Here is a 23361-nt window from a genome sequence, read left to right on the forward strand (position 1 = left end):
GTCTGGCCTTGCTGCAGGGTACTTTACTGCTGCAGCGAAGCAGACAGAGGTGCCTGCATTCAGCTCAGTTTGATTCAGGAGTGATCCTCAGGCCCTGGCATTTTCACCCTTGCACCCCTTTCTCTCTCAAGCCAGTTGACTCCTGCAGCTGCCTTTGCTTCTGAGCACCACTTCTTGATAGGACTGATAAACTTCACCTGCTGCACGCCTGAGCCCAGCCCAAACTGTTCCCCTCCTCCCCTGAACATGCTAGCTTTGGTGAGCCAGTGATTCACTCATGACAGGAGAGGAGCTTGGCACAGAGCCTGAGGTTCTGGTGCTCACACGTGGCCAGGAGATGAGGAGGTTTCACTCCCTTGGCACCCCGTTGCGTGTGCTGAGCAACATCCCTGGTTGCACTTAGTTTAGCTTGCCGGAGAAATGTCCCCTCTTCCTCCACAGCTCTCAGCTTTCCGAGCTGTTCAGGGTGGCAAGACACATCTTCCTTCAGCCCGGAACCGGGCGGCAGGGCTGCAGGCAACAGTCAGATTGAAAACTACTTGCCCTCCTGCCGAGCTGACACCGCGTGCTGGGGCTCGGAGCCTCTCGGGAGTGCAGGCAGCGCCCGCGGCACCGGCACCGTCCGTGCTGGACTCCGGACGGCGCGTTCCCCCGGGGACGGGAGCGGGGCCCCGGGGCTGTTCTGACCGCCGCAGTACCATCTTCCCGCTGCGATTTGCTCAGACCCACCAGAAGCCCTGTCCGTGCAGAGAAAGCAGCATCCATTCTCCGCGCCCGACGGCGCTGCCCGGCACCCCCGCGGAGCCCGTCCCTTCCCCTCCTGCCTGCCCTGTGTAGGGACGCCAAATGGCTGCACAAACCCAGCAAGAAGGAACGGACCCGCCGGGGCCTGGGGGTAGACCCATGCGTGTTGCACGGACAGGTGGCTTTGCAGCAGCCTCAAGTGCCTGGGGACAGAGCTGTGTCTCCTGCAGCCTTCCAGATTGCAGGAGACGGTGGAGACCGGTGGAGACCGTCGTTCTTCCACCAAAACCTGTACGTGCTTAAAAAAGAAAAAGGAAGGAAGAGGGAGATTTTCCTGGGACGCAACCTGTCGGTTCGCGGTCCAGGTGCCGGCAGGTGGCACCCCAGAATGCGCAGCCTTTCTGCTAGCCTGCTGCTGCTCACTGGAGGAGTCTTCAGCCTCCGCTCTGCTGCCGGCATCGGGGTACTCTCGGTGGCTCTGACGGTGAGGCCAAGAGCCATCAGAAAGGATCCCAAAATGATGACTTCCGTTTGATTCTTTCCAAAGCGTGTTTCTAAATGCTATGGGAAACAGCACGAAAGAATCCAGAATAAGCCTGAGCAGTATTACACATTAATAAAGCATCTCTGTCAGAGTGCTGGCTCCTGTTGCCTCTAACTTTACTAGACACCAACCCTGTGAGGTGAAACAGCTTATGAGAGATGCAGCTTCACCTGACATTCCTTGGAGAATTCACAGCTGGAAGGTGACACCCTGTCCAAGAGTGTTTCTTAGGAAAATCACAGAACTCTTGGCCATGGTGGGAACATTGTGTGATGTTTCTTCCACTTTGGAGCAACATGAGGATATAACTGAAGAATGTAGGCATGCAAAGAGGTTAATTAAAGCTGTGTGGGCAATGATCTTCTTTTTGACAGCCTAATTTTGCAATCTCGTCAAACACTTCTTTTACCTGGATTTGTTGAATCAAGTGGGCTGTACTTCCTTCTGGTTACCTGTGCCCAGGGAAGTTGTCTTTGACCTGCATAGGCTGTTTCCTGACAATCATATTGTTTTCATCTGGAAGCTGCATCTGATGGTGTTTCTTTGTGTTGTGTCTGGGCACGTAAACCCCCTTTTCATCTGTCCTGATCCAGTAAAAGGGGTAAACTTTGAGGTGATGAACCACTCAACCTCCTTGAAGCTCAAAGATGGACCTACCCCACTCTACTGGGCAGGAGCAGGCAGTATTCTCTGCACTGGCCTTATACAGAACTGAAACCAGAAGGGTGGCAGCTGCAGGAAGGCTGAAACGGTTCAGGAAATGCTGGGGCAAGAAGGCAGGGAGAGGCAGGGCAGAGGCGGGCCATGAGATGAGGATCACCTGAACCAGGACAGGGAGGAGATGGCTGACATTTGCCTCTGCAGGTAACATTTTCCCAATTTGCCTCTCATTTCATCATCAGCAAACTGCCTTGCCCATGTCACAGAATTGGTGCTTTAAATGGACTTTACACTGAAATGGTTTGAAAATCATCAGTGCTTAACCCTGGCAGAACTCAGGTGCTGTGCCCTGACAGGGCCTTCCTTCGTAATAGTGTGGAAGTGATGTGCAGCTCCCAAAGCCACTGGGAATAGGCACAGACCATAGGGACATCAGTCACCACAAGATGTTTGGACATGTGCAACCTCCTGAGCTACAGCCCATCATCATCCTCAGCTGTCTGCGGCAGGAACAGGAGCACTTCAGAAGTTAATTAAATTCCCACCCCCCACCTGATCTGCTCCTCCTCTTCCCAGTGCTCCACTTTGCTGCTTCAAACCGAGCAGCGGGAGAGAGGAGGGAGTGTAATTATTTAGCTCCTTAGAGCCAGCTCTACAGTGCTTCAAAGCTTGTTAATTACAGTTTCAGCCGCATGAGTCAATGGAGGACCAGAAGAACATGTGGGGAGTGGGGGGCACAGGTTGAGGGAGGGGAAGGACTCTGTGAAGTCAGAGCCACAAAAGCTGACAGTCAGGAGAACCAGGGTGTAATTGGGCAGAGAGCCAAGGGCACGGGCAGATAGGAACCTGGGAAAGAGCCACAGGGAGTGGGAGGCAGCTGGGAAGCAGAGGGAGATGGAGAAAAGAGAGGAAAGATGGAGCTGTGTAGGGGAGTAGCAATGAGTGTCTGTAGAGGGTGACAGGGACACAGGTTAGGGTACCAAGGAATGCTGTGCACTGGCGTCACTGCAGTGTGTCCTTTGTGCCCACCTGCCTTCTCTGGCAGAGCAGGTAACTGCCCAGGCACTGGATCAAAGCACAGACGATGCCATTGGGTATGGCACGGTTGCTGGACAACATATTGACCCTTGTCAGAGAAAGTATTTCCTTTCCTCAGTCACTTTAATTTTCTCAGTAAATGAGCAAAATAATTGTGACAGTGTTCTCCCTCTCTCCCTATTCCATTCAGTAAGAATCCCCAGGATTTTAGGGGCAAAACGTGCAACATCACTCCTCTGATAAAGAGAGGAGAAAATTGTCCTGTGCTCCACTAACTCCTGAGACAGCCTCTGCTAGAGAACAACACTTCTGCTGCTGTCCCTGGGCTGAGGTCCTTGGATTAAGGGGAGAGGCTACCCTTCTGAACAGCTACAATTTCTGAAAATAAGTTATTTAAAAGAGGGTGGTGGTGGTAGGAATGATCAGATCCTCCACGGGAAACAATTTTGGGCTTATCTTCAGCCTCTGAAATGAATGTATGTGAATTTAGTCTTTGACAGAAGCAAAAAGACAGAAAAGACTGTGCTTGACGACTTGATGCTGCACTGCCAATAGTTCTTAGCTTTGACCTCGTGATTTCCATTTTCTTTTGGCAGGGCCCAGTCTCTCTCTTTTACTGGAAGATTTCCCTTAAGGAGCCACCAGTGGTGGCCCAAGAGACAGTGTGCACATGCTTTGCATTATGTAATGCTTTGACATTTGGCATTCCCATGGCATTTTCCCCATTATCCCCCATCAATGTGAAATAAGCTGTCAGAGCATGAAATTGGTACTTTTACATATTCTTAATGTACAGATGTCAGTCTGAAAGTGCACAAGCATTATGATTAAATTCTCTGTTTCATCCTTTCACTTACACATGGATCTGTTTGGAAGACTTCATTCCTTTTGGGGGGTTGGGAAAAGCCACAACCTTAAAAAGTAATAATCCTGCTTAATAGCACTATCAGAAGGTGAAAGATAAGTTTAAGACATTGTGCACTGAATGCATATAAATATATGCATTCAGACATATTAATCCAGAGCAATAGTGTTCAATTTTTAGCACCTGTGCTCCTGGCAGGGCAGCAGAAAGTGAACAAGACCAGATGCATAGAGGGAATATAATCAGTGGCCCACTTTCTGGTGCCAAATACATCAACACGTTCCGAATCAAATGTGCTCAGAGTTTACAAGTTTGTTATTCTGTGTTAATTAAAATGTAAGAATGGCAGAGCCTTATGGGAGGATGATTATGCCTAAATATAATGTACTTGGAGAGAGAAGAGGAAGGGCATGACAGAGGATCCACCCAGGACTCCAGATTGCTTGATTTGGTTGGTTTGATCACAAATACATAAGGAAGAGGACGAAAGTCACCTGCTTGAAACTAAATCATCTGCTCCACCCTCTGCTCTCAGCTGGTCACAAGGACTTGCACTGCAGCAGCACCGAATATTGGTGCTAAATGTGACCAGTATGGTGCAGTCCCCATCGTTAGGCGCTCCCAAGAACAGAATGAGTAAAGAGCAGAGCATGCTGAGCTGGTCTCGTAGCTGGTCCCTCTGTGAGCAAGGGATTAGAGGATTGTCTAGAGAGTTCTTGAGGTCCCTTGCACCTGAATTATCCTGTGACCCCATTCTCTGGTAGGCAGAATGTTGGAGCAAGAGTATGTTGGTTTCTGCATGATGGACCTTCCTGCTGGAGTTCTGAGAGTTTGTCCAAACAGTCCTTAAGGCTGTGCGGAGGTGTATCCTAGATCTCTGCTCACCATGCCTGGAAGTGTGTCTAGAGTCCATGAGCTTTGGCAGGGTACAATCCCACTCCCCCAGATTTCTAGTTTGTAGTCAAATCAGGAGAGAGGCCAAAGGTCTGATTTCTCTTCATGTAAACCCAAAACCAGCCCATGGACTACTTTTAGCTGAATTTCCCTAAACAATGAGTTATGCAACTGTGTCATCAGTCCTTGCTTGCTCCTCTTCCTGTCTTGCTTTTCACCCTACCAGAAGCTTGTGCTGTACAAGCCATCAACTCAGTCAGGTGCACTAGAGTGGTGAGGAACTTGAGTGAATTTTGTTCACAAGTTGTAGTGGGTTGACCGTGGCTGGATGCTTGGCACCCACAAAAGCCTCTCTTTTCATCTGCAGCAGGGGAGAAGAAATATAACAAAGGGCTCATGAGTTGAGAGAAGGACTGTGAGAGATCACTCAACAAACACTGTCACCGTCAAAACAGACTAGAAGTGGAGATAATAATTGAATTTATTACTAACAAAATCAGAGCAGGACAATGAGAAGTAAAATAAAATCTTCATAACACCCCTCTCCACCCCACCGTCCTTCCCAGCTCTACCTCCTCCACCAGCAGTGCAGGGAGATGGGAATGGTGGTTATGGTCAGTTCAATCACATGTTGTTTCTCCCGCTGCTCAGGGAGAGGAGTCCTTCCCCTGCTCCAGCATGGGGGCCCTCCCACAAGACATAGATATCCATGACTTCTCCAACGTAAATCCATCTCATGAGCCACTGATCTCCGCAAACTGCTGCAATATGAGTCCGTCCCACGGGCAGCAGTCTTTCCCAGACTGCTGCAGAGTGAGTCACTCTTCCCTGGAGTGCAGTCCTTCAAGGAGAGGTTGCTCCAGTGAGGGCTCCTCTCTCCACAGGCCTCCTATGTGGTCAAAACCACCTTTCAGGCATCCACCTTGGTCTCCTCCATGGGCTGCACGTAGATCTCTGCATCCCCATGAACCTCCACTGGCTGCAGGAGCACAGTTACCTCACCTTGGTCTTCACCATGGGCTGCAGAGGAGTCTCAGCTCCTGCGCCTGGAGTATCTTGGGGTGACTTTATGATGTGTACCCCCTATTGCTGCTTTATGCCTGGAAATTAATTTTGTGCCTCTCTGTGCATTTAAACTGAGCCTGAGAAGGAGAAGAGAAAAAAAAACTGAGCAAAACTTTTTAAAGCAGTTTGTTCAAGGACACAGAGATATACACTCTCCTCTGCGTCCTGCGGCAGCAATAGGAGCGGGAGGAAGCACCCTGCTTGCTCTTCAGCCAGATTTCAGCCTTTTTTTTATCCAGAGGGAGACAGAGAGTTGAACTTTTGTTTTTCTGAGACTTTGGTTTTTTCTCTTCTTCTTTTTTTGGACTGTTTCAACATCAGAACACCTCGGGAGAGTTCTTCACCGAGGCCCAGAGATGGGCCCATGACCCAGCTCCAAGGAGGGGGAGAGAGACCTATGGAAGGACTCTGAAATTTTCCCAGGTTTCTCTCCACAGTGAGAGGTTTTATTATTTAGCATCATTATCCTTTTTATTGTGTGTTTGTAAAATAAATAGTTTTTATCTCTTTCGCTTTCCTCTGAGGAAAATTTCATTTTCCCAAACCTGGTGGGGGAGGGCTGGTTGTAACCTGCCTTCTATCAGAGGATATTTTCCTCCAAATTTATCCAAACTGGCACACTCCCCCATCCTTCTTCACTGACTTTGGTGTCTGCAGAGTTTGCTTCACATATTATCACCGTGCTCTTCTCTGGCTGTAAGTCCAACTGTGCAATAACCACCTCCTTCTCCTTCTCCTTCTCCTTCTCCTTCTCCTTCTCCTTCTCCTTCTCCTTCTCCTTCTCCTTCTCCTTCTCCTTCTCCTTCTCCTTCTCCTTCTCCTTCTCCTTCTCCTTCTCCTTCTCCTTCTCCTCCTCCTCCTCCTCCTCCTCCTCCTCCCTCTCCCTCTCCCTCTCCCTCTCCCTCTCCCTCTCCTTCTCCTTCTCCTTCTCCTTCTCCTTCTCCTTCTCCTTCTCCTTCTCCTTCTCCTTCTCCTTCTCCTTCCTCCTCCTCCTCCTCCTCCTCCTCCTCCTCCCTCTCCCTCTCCCTCTCCCTCTCCCTCTCCCTCTCCTCTCTTCTCCTTCTCCTTCTCCTTCTCCTTCTCCTTCTCCTTCTCCTTCTCCTTCTCCTTCTCCTTCTCCTTCTCCTTCTCCTTCTCCTTCTCCTTCTCCTTCTCCTTCTCCTTCTCCTTCTCCTTCTCCTTCTCCTTCTCCTTCTCCTTCTCCTTCTTATCACAGAGGTGTTCTACCATTTCTGATCAGCCCAGCATTGACCAGTGGCATATCTATCTTTTCATCTGCCAAGGATTGGCTCTGCTTGGCACAGTGGAAGCTTCTAGCAGCTCCTCACAAAAGCCACCCCTGTAACCCCCCCACTACCAAAGTTTGGCCATGCAAACCCAATAGTCAGTGTTTTCATGAAAAACAATATCTATACAGAGAAGAGAGAGGCAGGTTCATGTCTTCACTGGGCACAAGGGTCCAGAATGGGGTCAGCAAGGGTCTCTGTGGCCTCCTGGCTCAGAGGTGGCCTGGGACCAGCCAGAACACATGTTGCTTCTTGCATAGTGCTGTTATCAGGGCTGCAGGAGGGTTAGTGGTGCTGTTGAAGGGTGATGGGGAAACAGGAGCTGTGAAATGGTCGCTGCTGGGGACATGGAAGTTGAAGGGAAGAGGAGGTTGCACAGAAAGCCAGAGATGTGATGGGGAAAACTGGGATTAATACAGTGAGTATAAGGTGAGTGAGGCAGATAGGATTATAGGGAATAGATCTTCAGACTGTGTTCCATTAGTTATTGGAGAAACTGCTGATTGATAACATTCTCACTAAAAGTTCACTAGCATGAACATATATGTTGGCAGTTAGGCTTGGTTTTCAGCACAGAATTTATTCCTGGAGATGGTTCAGGAGCAAATTTGGAAACAGGGTTCAAGACACAGACACAACACAATAGTAGAAGACTTTTAAGACTGATTTATGAAGTGACCATTTATTATACTACTAAATTCCCACCTTTGCAACCAAATGGCTGGTGACAGGGCATGCAACTGCTGCAAGGGCATGGGGGCAGGGGCTGCAGGGGCTCTAGTTCATGGGGTCTGAGATTGTCTGCAGTCCTCATCCAAAATCTGTCACAGTCAGTGGAAAGTCTGCTGTGGTCTCTTGTGCTGACAGAAAAGAACCTTCAGTATGGGATGTTCACCACTCCCAGGTGCATATCACCTGCCATAGCTCACCTGTTTATTTGGAAGGTGATGGAATATTTTTCACTTTCTGTAGGACTTTCTGAATCCTTAATTTCTGAAATTAGGTGTTGAGCAGGGACTTCCAAGGGAAGTCTCATGGAAGCCTGAAGAGTTGTTGTTCCAGGAAAGTCACTGTTTCCTCCAGAATGAATGTTTCTCTTCCTCTGCTCAGCTTCTGGCCTGAACATCAGTCTGACTGTGAAATGCAGCAACAAGTTTTCCAGCTGGATGATTTCCATCAAGTCTGTGGGGCTCACTGGGCTGCATCCAGCTACAGAGCCCTTCGTGCAGATACTGTACCTTTGGGGGTACCTGCCCTTGAGGGCATCAAGACCAGAGAAGGATGATCTGCATGCAGTACCTCTGTTCTGCTGCTAAAGACAGTCTAATATGGAGTATCTAAATGAGTCTCTGCTGAGAAATGAACCAAAGCCAAGTAGTTTCAGTGATGCTTAAGCAGTGCCCTGAGGCTGTGGCAAAATCATCGTCTTGCACATTTTGTCCAGAAAACAACAGGCAGGACAGCCTTTCACTGTGAGCATGAGATACAGTGATCCACTATACAATGACAGGCTACCCTCCAGTGCACTCCCCAAGGCTGCAGGTCTTCTTCACCAGAAAAAGATGGAGATATGAGTGTATATTACTTTGTCTGAGAAAGAAAGTCTGGACCTTACGCATGCAGAGATCTGTCACTGCCAGGACCTCAGGGGTTGCAGGTGACCCAAGGGCTTGCAGGTCCATCTACAAATATGTGCATTGTCAGGAACAGGCCAGCAGAGGACAAAGTAATCTGGCAGTGATGGTAGAAGGCTATTCTGAGCTGGAGGACAACTTTCATTTACTGCAGAAAATGTTTGTTTTTCTAAACAGGGACATGAAGTTAATCCTCATAAGGAGAAATCTAAGTCCTGTGCTACTCTCTGCAGGATTTCTCCTACTTCATTAAACTCTGACATCTCAAAGGGCAAATCCACATTGTCATATGCCACTTGTGCTTGAATAAAATGTGCGTATCAGTGCTTAATACAAGCTTATTTTTCCTTCTTATTTTGCAAGTGTAATTGCATAGTAAATCGAACCGCAGGCTTCTATTTACTTGTTAGCATCAAGAGTGTGTCAGGCCATTTGTAAACAAGGGTATTAGCACAGATCTGGAGCAGAGTCAGTCTGTGCCAGCTGGAGACATGGTCCCTGTCTCTCCATTTACTGGGAGGGTAGAGTTTGAGGCAATGGGAAGGAGCAATGACTTCAGGCTGGTAAATACCCTTACTAGCAAACACAGCTGCAGGATATTCCTGTCTGGTTATTTTACCTCCAAGACTTTGGTCTTGTCTAATATTGCATTTCCCACAAGTTTTCTGTCTCAGATGATGAAATTTTAAGTGCTTGCAGAACAAACTTTCCAGGAAGCCTTGGAGCATGGCTCCCTGCTGTGAGATGTTGGGAGATGTGCACAGGCAACCTGAGGCATGTGGCAACCACAGCCTTTGGTGGGAAATGGACTGTTCCTGCTGGGTGCCCATGGAACAGACTTCTGCTTCACACTGACTTAAGCTTGGCCCGAAATGCTCCAGATGCTGGGTCATGCTCTAAGTGTGCCTGCCACACTGAGCAGCAGCCCCCTCTGTCAAATTTCTTCTCTCCAAGAAGGTGCTTATAGATAGTACTTTCAACTTCTTGGACAACTCAGGCAGCCCATGCAACCTGGAACCACAAAGTTTTCAGCCCTTTACACCCAGTGTGGCTCCTCCCTTGACACCCAGTGTGGCTCCTCCCTGCATGCCTTCCCCCGATCCCTGTCTGGCCTGGGTGGGAGGGGTGGGATGGGACCCATCCGGGTGACACAGAGGCAGCACAACCCCTCTGCTTCCGTGGCACCGCCCATCCGTCCTCCCGCAGCAGTACATGAGGTGTCTGCATGGTCTCACTTCAGAAGATCTCTTCACCCAATTCTTCCCTCTTCCCCTTGCTGTGTGCCCCGTGTAGGGAGAGGGTCTGTGCTGCCAGCCCCAGGGTCACTCTGACTGTGTCTCAGCTTTGTTTCTCACTCTTGGGTGAGAAACACCAAGCTCTTTCACTGCCTCTCTTCCAGGGGTTCACAATTGTTCACATTGCTCTCACTTTGGGAAGAACATCAGCAGAGATTTTATCCCGTTCTGTCACAAATCTGAGACAAATATCATTAATTCATCTACAGGAATGAATCCCCAGAGGTCTCACTCCTGCTAGGTGTAGGTTTAGTTTTTGTAGTCCAGATGATCTTCCTGTGGTGCACGAGAATTTCCAGTTAAATCCAGCCCAGCTAGTTTTCCAGCTTACTGTATAGTTGCTTCTGCAGCAAGGTGAACCCCTCTTCTCTTTCCTGAACTCTACATCATCCCGCACTTCAGCCCTGGGCCCTGGCTAGGCCAGGAGCTGTGGCTGTGGGAGGATGGACCCTGACCAGCCCTCCCACCCTTGGTGGATGCCACAGCCTCTGCCAAGAACTGGCAGTAATCAGAGGGGTGGTGATGTAGGGGCTGCAAGTTGGAGGTCCTGCAGAACACCAAGACCAGATCAGGCAGCACCCGGGGAGTGAAGCACACTCTTCTCAGGCTGGTAATGTAAGCCACATGCCCCAATCCATGCGACTCCCCAAACCTGCTCCCAGTACTGTGCTTCTTCTTGGTGGTCTTTGCAGCGCTTGTGTATGGGAAGAAGATCCTACCAGAGGCTGCTTCTCTTGCTCCAAGGATGGATAGACCAGGAGAGTGATGCTGGGAGTTCAGGAAGGCAAAGTGAGCTCTCAGGTTCTCCTCTCTTCTGATACCATTCCTGTGCATGTTCAGGACTGACGACCCCCAGGGGCTATATGGTCTGCAGCCCCAGGTGGAATAACAACTCAGACAGAGACACCCGAACAAACCCACTCGCCCCTGCTGTGCCACAGCCCATGGTCCGTGGGGCCTGACCCCTGCAGCAACCTGAAAATGCCACTGCTCCCCATGGCATTTGTGGAGCCATGGTTGATCTGAATGGCCTTTGAGGGCAGCTGGCTGGGGACAGGGCCAGGCCCCAGGTGTCTCATGCAAGGCTGGCAGTAAGGAGGGTTAACACAGAGTGTGCAGCCAATGCAGGGGCAAAAGCACCAAGAGCAGCCCAAGCTGAGCTGTGTGACATATGAGTGTGACAGCTGGTGCACTGCCAGTGCCGACAGCTATTAGGACAGACACAGCAACATTAGCCACGAGGCCACCACTCAGCCCACTGCCTCTTCCTTCACTTTTCCCTTCTGGAGGACAAACAGAAAAGGAATTGTGTTGTTTACAGTGTCCAGTTAGCCTCAGCCTGGCCGCATTCCTCCTGCCTTAGGCTGTTCAGATGCCTTCTAGGAGAACTCCTGCCCATCGCTGCAGAGCTGTGGGAGGGACAGCCCATGTTGGCATGTCTAGACACCACTATTTAGGCACAGCCTCTGGCCCTTGCCGCCAAAGATCTCTGGGTTCACAGTGTCTATGGTGCTTATGAACAAGAAAAGCTGACGTGCAATTGTGTTTGCTGGGCAGAGAGAAGCCTCCTGAGGTGGCGATGCATCCACGGGAGAGCTGGTCTGTGAGGTGTCCACTTGTGTCTACCTTGGGGTAGTTGGTCTCTGTTATAGAGACTGGAGAAGCACATCCCTGGGGACCCCGCAGGAGCAGAACACCATGTCTCCTGCGAAAGGACATAATAAGCCTAGGCAAAGTAGGCTCAGGGCAGCATATCACTGGGGAGGCAAAGCTCTCTGCCCTTTGCCAGGGCAATGGAAAGCTAGCCTGTGATGGCTGCTGCTCTGGCGGGAGGTATTGGTGGCACAGGTCTGCCATCACTCCTGAGCTGATGGGAAGCAGGGTGGTAAAGACCTCTGCCAGTACAAGAACGTCATGGTCATGATGATGTATGCGGAGCTATTTTTAAACATTGCAATTTTAGCTAATTCCACTGCAAACATAGAGAACTAGCTCAACATCCTGTTGAGCGTCCAGTTGAGCTGCTACTTATTTCAGCAACAGAATTAGCAAAAATTGCTGATCTCTTCAAGGTGACCAAGCCTGTCCAGGTATGGCATGCAATAGGAGCAGGGTGATCGGGAAGAGCACAAGTGGCAGGGTTTCACACAGCAGTGCTGGAGCAAGGTGAGGGGGGTAGTTTTCTCTCCTCAGTGGTCTTAAGGGTCTTTTTCAACCTAAATTATTCTATGATTCTAGGATAAGGTGGAGGAAGCAAATATTGCATCTGTTTAGGTGAAGTTCCCACACATAGTAGATAAGAAACGTCTCTGAAAACCTCTTAGGCTGTTCCTGTGGTGGAGAGAGACAGATGGGTTGCTTGTCAGTGGGCAGACAGGCTTCACTATGTGTTTAGATTATGACAGTCCCATGTTTAGGGAAGGATCTAAATTCTCTTGGCCAGTGAACCTTGCTTCCTTCCCTGGGAGGCCAAAGCCTAGGCTAAAGGGTTGCCCATTCAGACCAGGCTGAAACACACTCCTCACTGACCTTATGAAGCTAACACACAGCTGGGCTGGGGAGAAGTAGGAGGTGGGAGGAAGACAAGATGCTGCTCAATGTATGTGGGAATCTGATGGTTTGAACAGGCAGTTGTCCAATGTCCACAGATGATACAGGAAGCAGCAGTTCACAATGTCCTCAAGCATGTACAGCTTTCTGTGGGGAAAGGTAGATGTGTCACCTGGAGGAGTCCCTGAGCCCAAAAATGTGAAGTTCTCATGGCAAAAAGGATCAAAGTAGTGTCCTGAAACAAACTTACTGTGAAAAAAATTTTCTTAGGACTCCACCAGTGATTGTCAGGAGTTGGACTTTGATGAACCTTGTGGGTCCCTTCCAACTTAGGATATTCTATGATTCTGTGATTGTTATGTCATTGAGAAATTACTACTTTTAATCAAAGCTTTTTCTAAAACAAGCAGACAAGCAAACAGAAACCCCAAAAGGCAAACCATAGTCTGAGTCATATACATGATGTGGAAAATTTCAGCCCAAACTCTTATAATTGGGTGAAGGTGTCAGCAACTGAAGATATTGTGGGAAGTGATGGCCATGCAGTTGGGCAGTGAACCTTGAGTCACCTATAATTAGGCAAGGGAACGAGTGTACCGGAAACTATACAAACAAGTTATTAATAGCTGCTTCGTTTTCACCACTCTCCATCTGGCAATTTGGGCTGGACCATCCTCAGAGCTGTGCTGGAGATGCTCTGGCACCATGGCTGGCCTTGCTTTGGCCCACTTGCCCTGGGAAGAGGTCCGGGCTTTGCCTGGTAGTAGGGGGCTTCAGTTGTGCAGGGGATTTACAGGTACGTGCTGACCCATATCGCAGTGGGCAGAGCTCAGCTTCCTTGGATGTGAAAGGCAGTAGAGACCTTTGGTACTGGCAGGTGCCCTCAATGTTAGTACATAATATCCAGGGAAAATGGCTCATTCCTGTGTTTTGCAGCAGTGTGTCCATCATCTCGTTACTGAAGTGTCTGGGAGATGTGGGCTTAAGCGGGAGTCCTGGAAAAAGGGCTGTTAGGACAAATCCTGGAGGTTTAGGTTCAGACAGCCACTGCAGAGTATTGGAGCACTGTCTCTTCCATGAATATCCATTTCCAGAAAAAACTACAAATCTCCCTAGTCTTTGTCCTGCTTAGTTAGAATTCACTGGTTTTGGCTACTGTTTCAATAATTTACTGAAAAGAAAGCAAATTTCCCAGTCCGACTGACAAAAGGAAGCTACTTTCAGAGATGCATGTTACATGGGCAGATCTTTTAAAATAAAGCATTTAAAAATTAGCTTGAAACCATGCCATGCTTTCTCTCCATGGGGAGTTCACACAGTGCAGCCTCCTATTTAGCATACTGTCTGCTGAATCACCCTATAGCTTCCAGGATGTTTTCTAAGGTATTTAGATTTATTTCAATGTTTACAATGTATTTGTTGTTCATTAAACATATTTACCCAGGCTAACTCAACATGAAAGAAATTATCTTGTTTACAGTGGAACTTTGACAAAAATCATGCAGGAAAGATAGACAAACACACATAAACTTGGATTGCTGAGTGGAACATTGATTTGCTGCCACTTCCAATTTTTCTCATTAGAACTTATTTTATTTGAACATAACTCAGTACCCCGTGTAAATGTGAAGTTGTTAATCTTATTACTATACAGAAAACAAATTAATTATTATGCATGATATTGGAAATGGGTTGTTAGGTTGGCATTGGGAAAATTAGAAAAATACACTCATTACTCCAAATGATATCTGATATACATGTACAACTCTGTTTTTAAAATCATTTGCAATATTCAAATAGCAAATACAGCAAGTAGAAAAGTCCTTATTTTTTTTCTCTGTGTGGTTTTCAAACTTCAGGTCTCCATCCTGAACGCTGGATTAAAGACTGAAGTATACAGTTAGATTTTCTATTTTAAAATGCCGGTATTGAACCAGAGAAAATGAAGTTGTTAGATTGAATTTCATCCAGCTGCAAGGCAGGATTCACCGTGTTCATATAATTAATTAGTATGAGAGCCGGGTGGCTTACCTGTACAGGACAAGGATCTGCATTTCAGGTCTGCTATCTCACCATGACTGCTTCTTAAGAACACTTGGATGGGTGGAGAAAGCCTGCTAGTGGTATTCTTCTGGAAAAAAAAACAACCCACAATATTAGGAGCAGGAGAAGGAGTGTGTTTGTATGGTGTCTTTATTGGTGAAGCTTGCATGGCTGCCAGAGCGCCAGGAAGCCAGGCTGTGGCTGAGACCTCTAGTTCCTGCGGCACTGATGACCTTTGTTAGTCAGTGTGGATTTGAGGAGGATTGGGAGGAAAGGGGGCCCAAGCTGCCCCACTTGTATTCTATCTCTCTGGGGCACATAATATCCTTGCTGTTGAGGCAATGATAGTGCACAAGGTGGGTCTGCTCCCCTCACCTTGATACAGGCAGTGCCAGCCTGGGGGCTGACTGATGCAGGGGATAGGCATACACAGGCTGGGCTTGCTCTGTCCTCTAGGATGCCTGTGCTCCTTCCTGAAATCCCTAGTCATGGCAGTCATCAAAACTGCTGCCATGCCTAAGTGTCACTCCTGCAGATAAGGCACTAGAAAGAACCCTCAGCAGTCAGAACTGTTGAGTCACCAGTCACAGGATTGTAGTGTAGTTAACAAAAGCCAGTTTTTCCTTATAGCATGGAGCTTCCTTACCTGCTGTGAGCTTTGCATGCCCAAAAGCTGCCACTTGAATCTTTTCCTCTGCAGTGCTGCCAATGTGAAATGCCTTGCTCTGTCCACAGAGAGCTGGCAGCCTGAGGAGCCTTACAGGAACCAAAGTGGCAGGGCTTTTAGCAAAAACTGTGTCATGATTCGAGACAAAAGGGTGAAGCAACAGCAATGGAGAGTTTCTGATCTTTGCCTTGCTCATCATCTAGTTCATCCTGGAATCTTCTTGCCCCGATCGTATAGACCTGGCAGATCTTAGCACACATATAACCCTGCCCTCTACCCCAAATGCCCACCAACACCCTCTTCCATGCTAGAGCCTATTTTTCCAGACTGAATTCATTTTTCTTCTTGTAATTTCTCTCACTGTTCATCCGGTACAACCATACTTCCTTTCTCAGGCTGAGACAGACCTACTTTTGAAGAGTGTCACTGTGGCAGCTTGCCTGTTGTCCTCTCTGCTGGACCAGACAGTGAGACAGAGAGATGGGGAAGCACCCACTAATCACCCGTGCTCTGCACAGACCCAGCTGGGCTCACAGCCCTCCTGACCAGACCAGAACATCTTCCTTCACCATGGTGATGAGTTCCACCTGTCCTGTGGTGTGGGTGCAGTTGGACTGTGGGTTCTCTGTGATTTCTTTGGGAACTCCAAGGGGCAGGGAGGGGAAGAGAGAAAGGCAGCCCTATCAAAAAGCAAGATCTTTGTCACACTTGGAGTTTCCAGAGGGGGTCTTCCAGCTGGGCAACTGGCATTGTCCTTTGGGAAACAAGTGTTTTGTGACGTCCCATGTGCCTTGCTGCAAAACTTTTGAAAAACTCCCCCCAGATTGGTCACAATACTCAAAATAATTCATACCCCTCAGGGCAAGAAGTAGAGACAAAACTAAAATAGCAGCACTAATGAGTGAAGTAAATATCAGAGCAGAGCTGTAAAAGCAGTGAGGAAATTCCCCTAAAGAGTGTTTTGTTCCGCTTTAGTGATGCTAAATACGAGGGTTTATCTTCACAGTCTCTCCTATGTCATGAGGCTGCCATAAGCCATGCAGAGAGGAACACACCTGGGCATTTTTTGGACACTGTTTCATCCTTGAAGCCACAGTTCAAACAAATTTCTGAGACTGAGAAAGAGAGGTGGTGGAATTGAGTCTTTTCTTCCAGTTTGAGCAGCTGAGAGGGCAATGACAGAGCACTCTCCAGGGAGCATCATGGAATCATAAAGCAGTTTTGATTGGGAGTGACCTTGAGAACCATCCAGTTCCACACCCTGCCATGGGCAGGGACACCTTCCATTGCACCAGGTTGCTCCAAGCCCCATCCAACAAGGCCTTGAAAACTTCAAGGGATAGGGCAACCACAGCTTCTCTGGGCAACCTGTATCAGGGCCTCTCCATCCTCACAGAGAACAATTTCTTCCCAATATCCCATCTAACCCTTCCCTCTGTCAGTGGGAAGCCATTCCCCCTTGTCCTTTTATATCACGCCCTTGTCTAAAGTGCCTCTCCAGATCTGCTCAGTATTCTTTCCTGCAGAACATATCATGAAGTAAATGGCTTTTCATGGTAGTTACAGCTATATATTGAGCAAACAGGGTAAGCGTTATCAAACCACTCCTTTTTAATTTTCTTCTTATTGATTTCAAAATTTTCCTAAAAAAGCTTTCAATTACAAGAAACCATTTTTATATTTCAGACTTGGTAATTTTCATAGAGTTATATAATTGGAGGTAAGCAGAATTGGGAGTTAATGAAACAGATTTTTGCATTGTTCTTAAAGTCCCCAGCTAATGACCATTTACAGTGTGATGAGAAACAGCAGAGCTCTTTGTCATCTGCTCCAAACACAGCTGCCACCCCTGCAGAATCAGACTGAATGCAAATAAAGAAAGAGAAATTACACCAAAAATACCTAAGGAGAGGAGAAAAACAATCTTGTGTGGTAGTTATTCTCAAAGGAATGCAAGAACTGAAAACACCCTGACCTGTTGCTGTATGTAGCAGGACCAATAAGAGTGACTCACACCCTGCACACCCTGCATCTACCATCATCTTGCGGGGCCTTTGTTGGACGAATTCCATGGAGAAATTCAGTGTGTAATTCCATGCAAATGTTGTTCACATGCTCATGTGTATGGTGTGGTGTGGGGGTGTGTGGTGTGCTTTGTGTACCACGGGAGGGGTGGAGCTCCCAGTTTTGCAAGCAACGAAGGTGGAGGGAGGAGAGATGCCAGGACACAGCAGGATTTGGGCCCTCTAGAAGCTGTTGCTGCCACATTGGATATTCTTTAAGGCCCAGTGGGTTCAAATAGTACCCAGAAGCATTTTCAGAGGAAGAAAGTGCTTTGTTTTATTGCATTGCAATGTGTGAGAGGCTAATAGCTTTGGAACAGGTGAGAGAAATGCTGTAGAAGCAAAAAGGGGGAGCTAATTCTTGCCATGAAAAGGCAAGAAACCTTCCCCATCTGTTAAAGTAAAATCACTGATAAAGTACAAATAACAAATGCTTCTTTTCCTTTTTTATTCTTCTTTATCATTGGGTAACAGATATTTTTCTGAGCCTTGTGGTAGGCAGAGCAGTGCCCTGCCAAGCAGTGCCGTGCAACAGAACAGCCTGATGGGCAAGCAGCAAATTTCAACAGGGGTGGGAGATGACCAGCAAGGAGGAGGGGTCTGGCTGAGACTTTGAGTATCCTGGCAGGATGCAAAACAGAAGAAATGGTCCCCAGAAATGTGCTGGTGCTGAGCAGAGGTGGTGTTGCAGTGGAAAAGCTTGCCAGTCTGGCACTGAACAGACATTGTGGAGTCACCTCAATGATGATGCTATTCACAGGGCCTACCCCACTGTCATGATTTGGCCATTTCCTCTGTCAGAGACCATTCTAGCTGCATCTGAGGATGATGTGGTGATGGAAAGCCTGAGCATCACAACCGGAATATGTGACCTCTGTGCATGCCCGGCTGTCATCTGCTCCTTCCTGGCATCTGAGTGAGCCCGGCTGCAGGTGCTGTGTGGGAAATCCCCTGGCTGCCCCTGTGAGCTGCTCTGCCACAGCCCTGCACAACATGTCGCTGATGTCAGACATCCCTTCCCAGGCATCCCTGCCTCACCTTTCTGGTCCTGGTCCCCACCCACATGATCCCATACTATCCCTTCCAGCCACACGCCCCTTCCAGCAGGATCTGTGCTCATGGGCCAGTTCGGGGAGCTATTGCACAGGACAGCCTCCTGTCTAAGGGACATTCGATTGTCCACAGTAGTGAGATGAACACCCTGGTTGCTTCTGGCCCACATTAAGAAAATCTAGCAAAATGCTATTAGGAAGTCTTTGCTGCCCCAGTTCCTTATCACAAAACCCATTTTAGTGATGAATCCAGCATCCCAGGGTGTGCATCCCCCCTATGCAGCCCAAACCATTCCCAGACCGTTTGTCTAATGGGGCTTCTACCCTGGGCTGTAGCAGTGTGCCCTGGGGGGTTGAAAATGTAAAAACATTTACATCCCTCTTTCATGTACTTCTTCTTTGAATACCTGCTGTGGACATCTAGCAGTTGATGCACAAAGGCCCTGGTGAATAGCATGATCAAATACATATTTACATGTCCTTGCATCTATGGGCATGGTTCCTAAAACCATGGATGGAAACCTTTCTTCAAGCCACTGAAAGGTGATGGTTAAAACACCTATCTAAAGCAGCTGATACGAGGTTTGTGGTAAGTACTCAAGTGGAAATTTGAAATCTCTTTGGAAGCAAAATATGTTAGGATGAAAAATCCTTTGGCAGCTGGGATTTACAGTGGCATCTAGTTGTGTGTGTGGCAGCATGTCAACAAAGAGATGTGCTTACTTAACAATCAGCCTCTGGTTAACTAAGGAGGATCAGGAGAATATTCTACTGTGATTCTGTAGGCATTAAACACCCAGTCTGGAAAGATTCTGGACTGCGTTGGACTGTGAAGCTACCCAGTTTCTGATCTTCTCCACTTATTTGATTAGAGTTAATTACGTGTTTGGAGGCTGTAACCCACCATCCTTTTTTCTACAATCAGTAGAGGGGTATCAGTTTAATAACAGGAAACCTAATCTAGGAAAGGTAACAGCTAATACACTGAGTATGTCTGCTTTTGAGCCCCGAGAATGCCTTAGATTCTTTAACATCCTGTCTTCTGCTTGCGCTTTCTGAACACTTTTATGTCTAGCAATGGACTCACTTAATACACTGAATTTTCTTCTTGGTGTCTATTCAGTGATATAAATTTGTGTCTTCCAATCTACATCTTCTCCCAGCAATTCTCAAAAGCAAAGGAATCAATTTGACCTTTTTCAACATTTTAATAGCACATAACACAAAAGTTACAGCACAGGATGAACTTGAGGTGAAATTTCTGTTCTTAAATTTCTCAAGAGAGACTGGAAAAGCAAACTTTGTGTAGTGGAGTCGACTATTTCCAGCTAGAGCCCCCATAAAAACCCCCAAACCCAACTAATTATTGGTTTGTTTACTTTGCAACATAGCCATAATGGGCCCCTCCTCTTAAAACGTCCATGGGAGGATGCATTTAGGCTGTAGGAAGCCAGGCTTACAACTCAGGAAGCTGTTCCACTGATCACAGCGGCCCATAGGCAGAATCTCTGTTGTGCTTGATGCAGAAGTGAGGTGACAACCTGCCCCTCCGGGCATCTCACTTGCCAGGCACCCAGGGCCATTGTCAAAGTCCCAGCATGGTGACAAAGGGTGGACTTCAAGGGTGCTATTTCAGGAGGTCCCTGACATACAGCTGCAATGATTCAATTCCTGCTCTGTGCTCTGCCCAGACCTCTGTAGTCCCTAGGCATTCCATGGTACCTTCTGTCTAGCAAAGAGATCAGCAATTTGGCCCTTCTCCCCACTTCCCCTGGCCCGGCTGCTCTGTATCTGCAGACACCCCAGAGCGCCTCAGGGTGTCTCTTTCCTCCGCTGTGCATCCTGGTCACACGAGCAGCCCGCATCCCACTGCTACCACTACATCTGAACAAGCACATTTCCTCTCAAGGAGCTGCCAGGATGCCCCATGGGCCGCAGGGCTCCAGCTCTGCTGCAGATGGTGCCTTGTGTCATGCTCTTGCCCCGGGTTTGAACGACTGGCCGTTATGCAGAGGCCGGGGAAGCCCGAGCTGCTTGGCCCTCTGATGGGTCAAGCATCCTGCTGTGCTCCTGGGAGGCCAGGCCCTAGCTCTACCACATCACTGCAGTAATCTCGGAGGATACAGTGGGGTTTCTCACAGAGTTCTCAGGAAGAGGTAGAAGCCAGTGTCTGGTGTGGCTTGGCCTCCCTTGGATCCTGGCTCATTTTCAGCTGTGCACGTAAGCATTTGACCAGGCAAACGGTTCTGCAACATTGACTCTTAAAACCGTGTCTTTTTAACTATCAAAGTAACCACACTCGAGATCAGTGAAAGTGACCGACAGAGGAGACCGAAGTGTTCATTGTGGCCCTGAGACCTTCTGCACTAGGCTGACGAAACAGGTTTGGGCTATTCATGCTATGATAAACTAGGATAGCCTTCTGCTTCGACACAGGTTTATAACCAAAACCAGGCAGACCCCAGTCATTATTGTTGCAGACTGGAGAAAAAGAGTCCTAGGGGCCAGCAAGGGGAGCAGCCCTCCCGGTGCCAGACAGAAAAGCTCCGTGCAGGTCTTTTAGAAAAGCATTTCACCCGGTCATTGTGCTGGCAGTGACTCTCTCTGCGGAATACACCAGAGAAAGACCCCTGGGAATACACTGACAAGGATGCCTGGCAACTGGCAACACATCTGAGACAGAAGTTAGTGTTAGGTGAGGGGAAAGAAAAATAGTTATGAATATCGGCTGAAAAAGAGAAGTCTCTCAGCATTTCCTGCCCTCCTTTCATGCTCTCAAAAATAAAACCTGCTGCTTTTGTCAGCTGGGCCACCTCGGCTCTGGCTTCTCTCTGTACTGACTAGACAGGGCAGGGGGATGGAGCACTGACAGGACGGTCAGCATCTCCCCGTGCTCATCTCTATCTCTGAGATCATCGTCTGGGGGGACAGCGCACTTCCTCCGTGTGGACCAGTGCTGACGGGATGCCTCCAATCCCTGCTCTCCTCTTTCAAACCTCTTTTTGTGATGGCTCTCTAAAGATCATTGAGGATATTCGAGTATACTACCTAAGGCTCTCAACTTCACAGGACTGCCCACCTAACACCTTTTAAATTCCTTTAGTCTAATTAGCATCCCCATCTCAGAGCTGACTTTTTTCTCTGGTGACACACTGGGCCAGGATCGCTGATACATTTCCTCTGCCTTGAATTCAAAACGACAGACATCGGAGGAAAAAGAGTCTGTAGTGCTGCAGAGGAACACCGGCTATTTCCAAATCAGTAACACCCTGCGCCGCACCTTCCCTTCTCCCCCCCTCCCCCCCCTTTCCCCGAATGCTGCAAAAGAGGATTGAATTGGTAGAATTTGTAGCAGCTCTCCCCCTCTCCCGTGTTTGGTGTCGATGTGTTTTACAGAAATATGAGAAAATGCAGATAACTGTAAAGGTGGTGCAGGTCTTTGGATGCTCCCTGCAATCCTGTGCCCCTTCAACCCCCTAAAATACGGGGAGAGGAGACAGTCCTAGGAGCAGCGCAGGCCAGTACCTGGGGAAGCGAGGCGCTCTGCTCCGGCCGCTCCAGATGCGTTGGGCGACAGGCGTTAGGCCAAGCCCCGCGCAGTCTCGGGCGTTGTAGGACGAATGTGAGCGTTGTAGGGTGGGAGGGCAACACTTCACGTCCTAACGTTATGCATCAGATATAAAACGACAAAAAGTTGGCCCGGGTTCGTGATCTCCTCTCTTCAGTGAGGGCAGGTAACCACTGTCCTTGGAAAACTCCAAACCCAGATTTCTGCTGTGCCACGTTTCTTCTCTCTTCACTGTCGTTTTACCCTTCTTTGTGCAGAAAGCACACCATCACTCCAAAGCGTAGTCCGGGACGTGCCAAGGTCGGGGGCCCTCGGCTGCAGCCGCAGCATTGAGGTGGTCTGGCCTCGAGACCCCCTTCCCCGGGGATTTCTGCCATGGCAGGACTCTCTGTCCCCTCAGATGCTGCTCTGCTGAGAGTGGAGGCATTTTCCAGGGACCGTCCTGGGGGGATCCTGGCAGCCCCCAACCCTGCCAGCTCCCGAGGCACTGCCCCTGCGTGGAGACAGCAGCGGCTTCTTCTAGGCGTCCGTGAAGCGCCGGTTCTCGCACCGGGCCTTAAATCCCACGCCCGGTCACGGCACCGCGGGGGTCGGTGCTAGGGCGCGATGGGGTCCCTCAGCCGCGCCCCGGGGGACACCGAGCGGAGAGCAGAGCGGGTCCCAGCCCTCCTCTGTTGGCAGGGGGCGAGGAGGCCCCCTCCCCGCTGAAGCCCCCGCGTTGTTTTCGTTAGCGCGGCAGCGGAGATGGCCGAGCAGGATTTGGGGAGTCCGTGCGGTCCCGGCACGCGGCACCGTGGCTGGGGACGGCTCTCTGTCCCCCAGCCCGCAGAGCTCCGCACCCCGCAGAGCTGCTCACCCCGCGGGCCCACGCGGGTCGGTGCCCGCGCGTCTCCGCAGCCACGGCCGCGCTGGCACACGCGTGGGGCCTGGCCGGCCCCCCCCGCGGTTCCGCCGCCGCCTCCCCATGCTCTCTGTCAGGCCGGGTCGAGCGGCGGGAGGGGAGGGGGAGCCCACGGACTGTTTTTAGGACCACAAAATGTTTTTCGTTCTTTTCCCTGCGTGAGGTCAGAGGAGCGCTCCCGGGCTGCTCTCGTTGCCGAGGCCGGCTCGGCCGGGGAAAGCGAGGCGAGGCAAGCGCTTGAAGGGACGAGACGGGACTAGGGTTCTGCCGTGCATTTGCGCTGCTTCTGTGGGGGCACCTCCCCCAGGGAAGAACCCCCTATCCGGGAGCGGCGGGTGGCGCGGCGGGTGGCGCGGCAGGTCGTGTTTCGCGGCGAGCCCGTGGAAAGCTCCGGCGAGGCTCTTTCTGTGTAAGACAATGAGAGCGAAGAGAGGTTGGTGGGAAGGGAAGCAAAAGAGAGAGAGGTCACAGTCGGCCTCGATTTCGGAGCCG

The 23361-nt window shown here is 49.3% G+C and overlaps 1 protein-coding gene across 1 annotated transcript in view; it reads left to right on the top strand.

The window, feature by feature from the left end:
• Nucleotides 1-1132: 1132 nt before the first annotated feature.
• The window catches only part of PAX5 (paired box 5), a 151992-nt gene continuing 129763 nt past the window's right edge, over nucleotides 1133-23361 (top strand). Inside the window, exons 1-3 of the mRNA XM_039567595.1 lie at nucleotides 1133-1228; nucleotides 22700-22887; nucleotides 23177-23278. Of these exons, the coding sequence (XP_039423529.1) occupies nucleotides 1133-1228; nucleotides 22700-22887; nucleotides 23177-23278 (386 nt within the window). The remainder of the gene's footprint in view (nucleotides 1229-22699; nucleotides 22888-23176; nucleotides 23279-23361) is intronic.

This window comes from Corvus cornix, chromosome Z (assembly GCF_000738735.6).
Source record: "Corvus cornix cornix isolate S_Up_H32 chromosome Z, ASM73873v5, whole genome shotgun sequence".
Classification (NCBI taxonomy): Eukaryota; Metazoa; Chordata; class Aves; order Passeriformes; family Corvidae; genus Corvus; species Corvus cornix.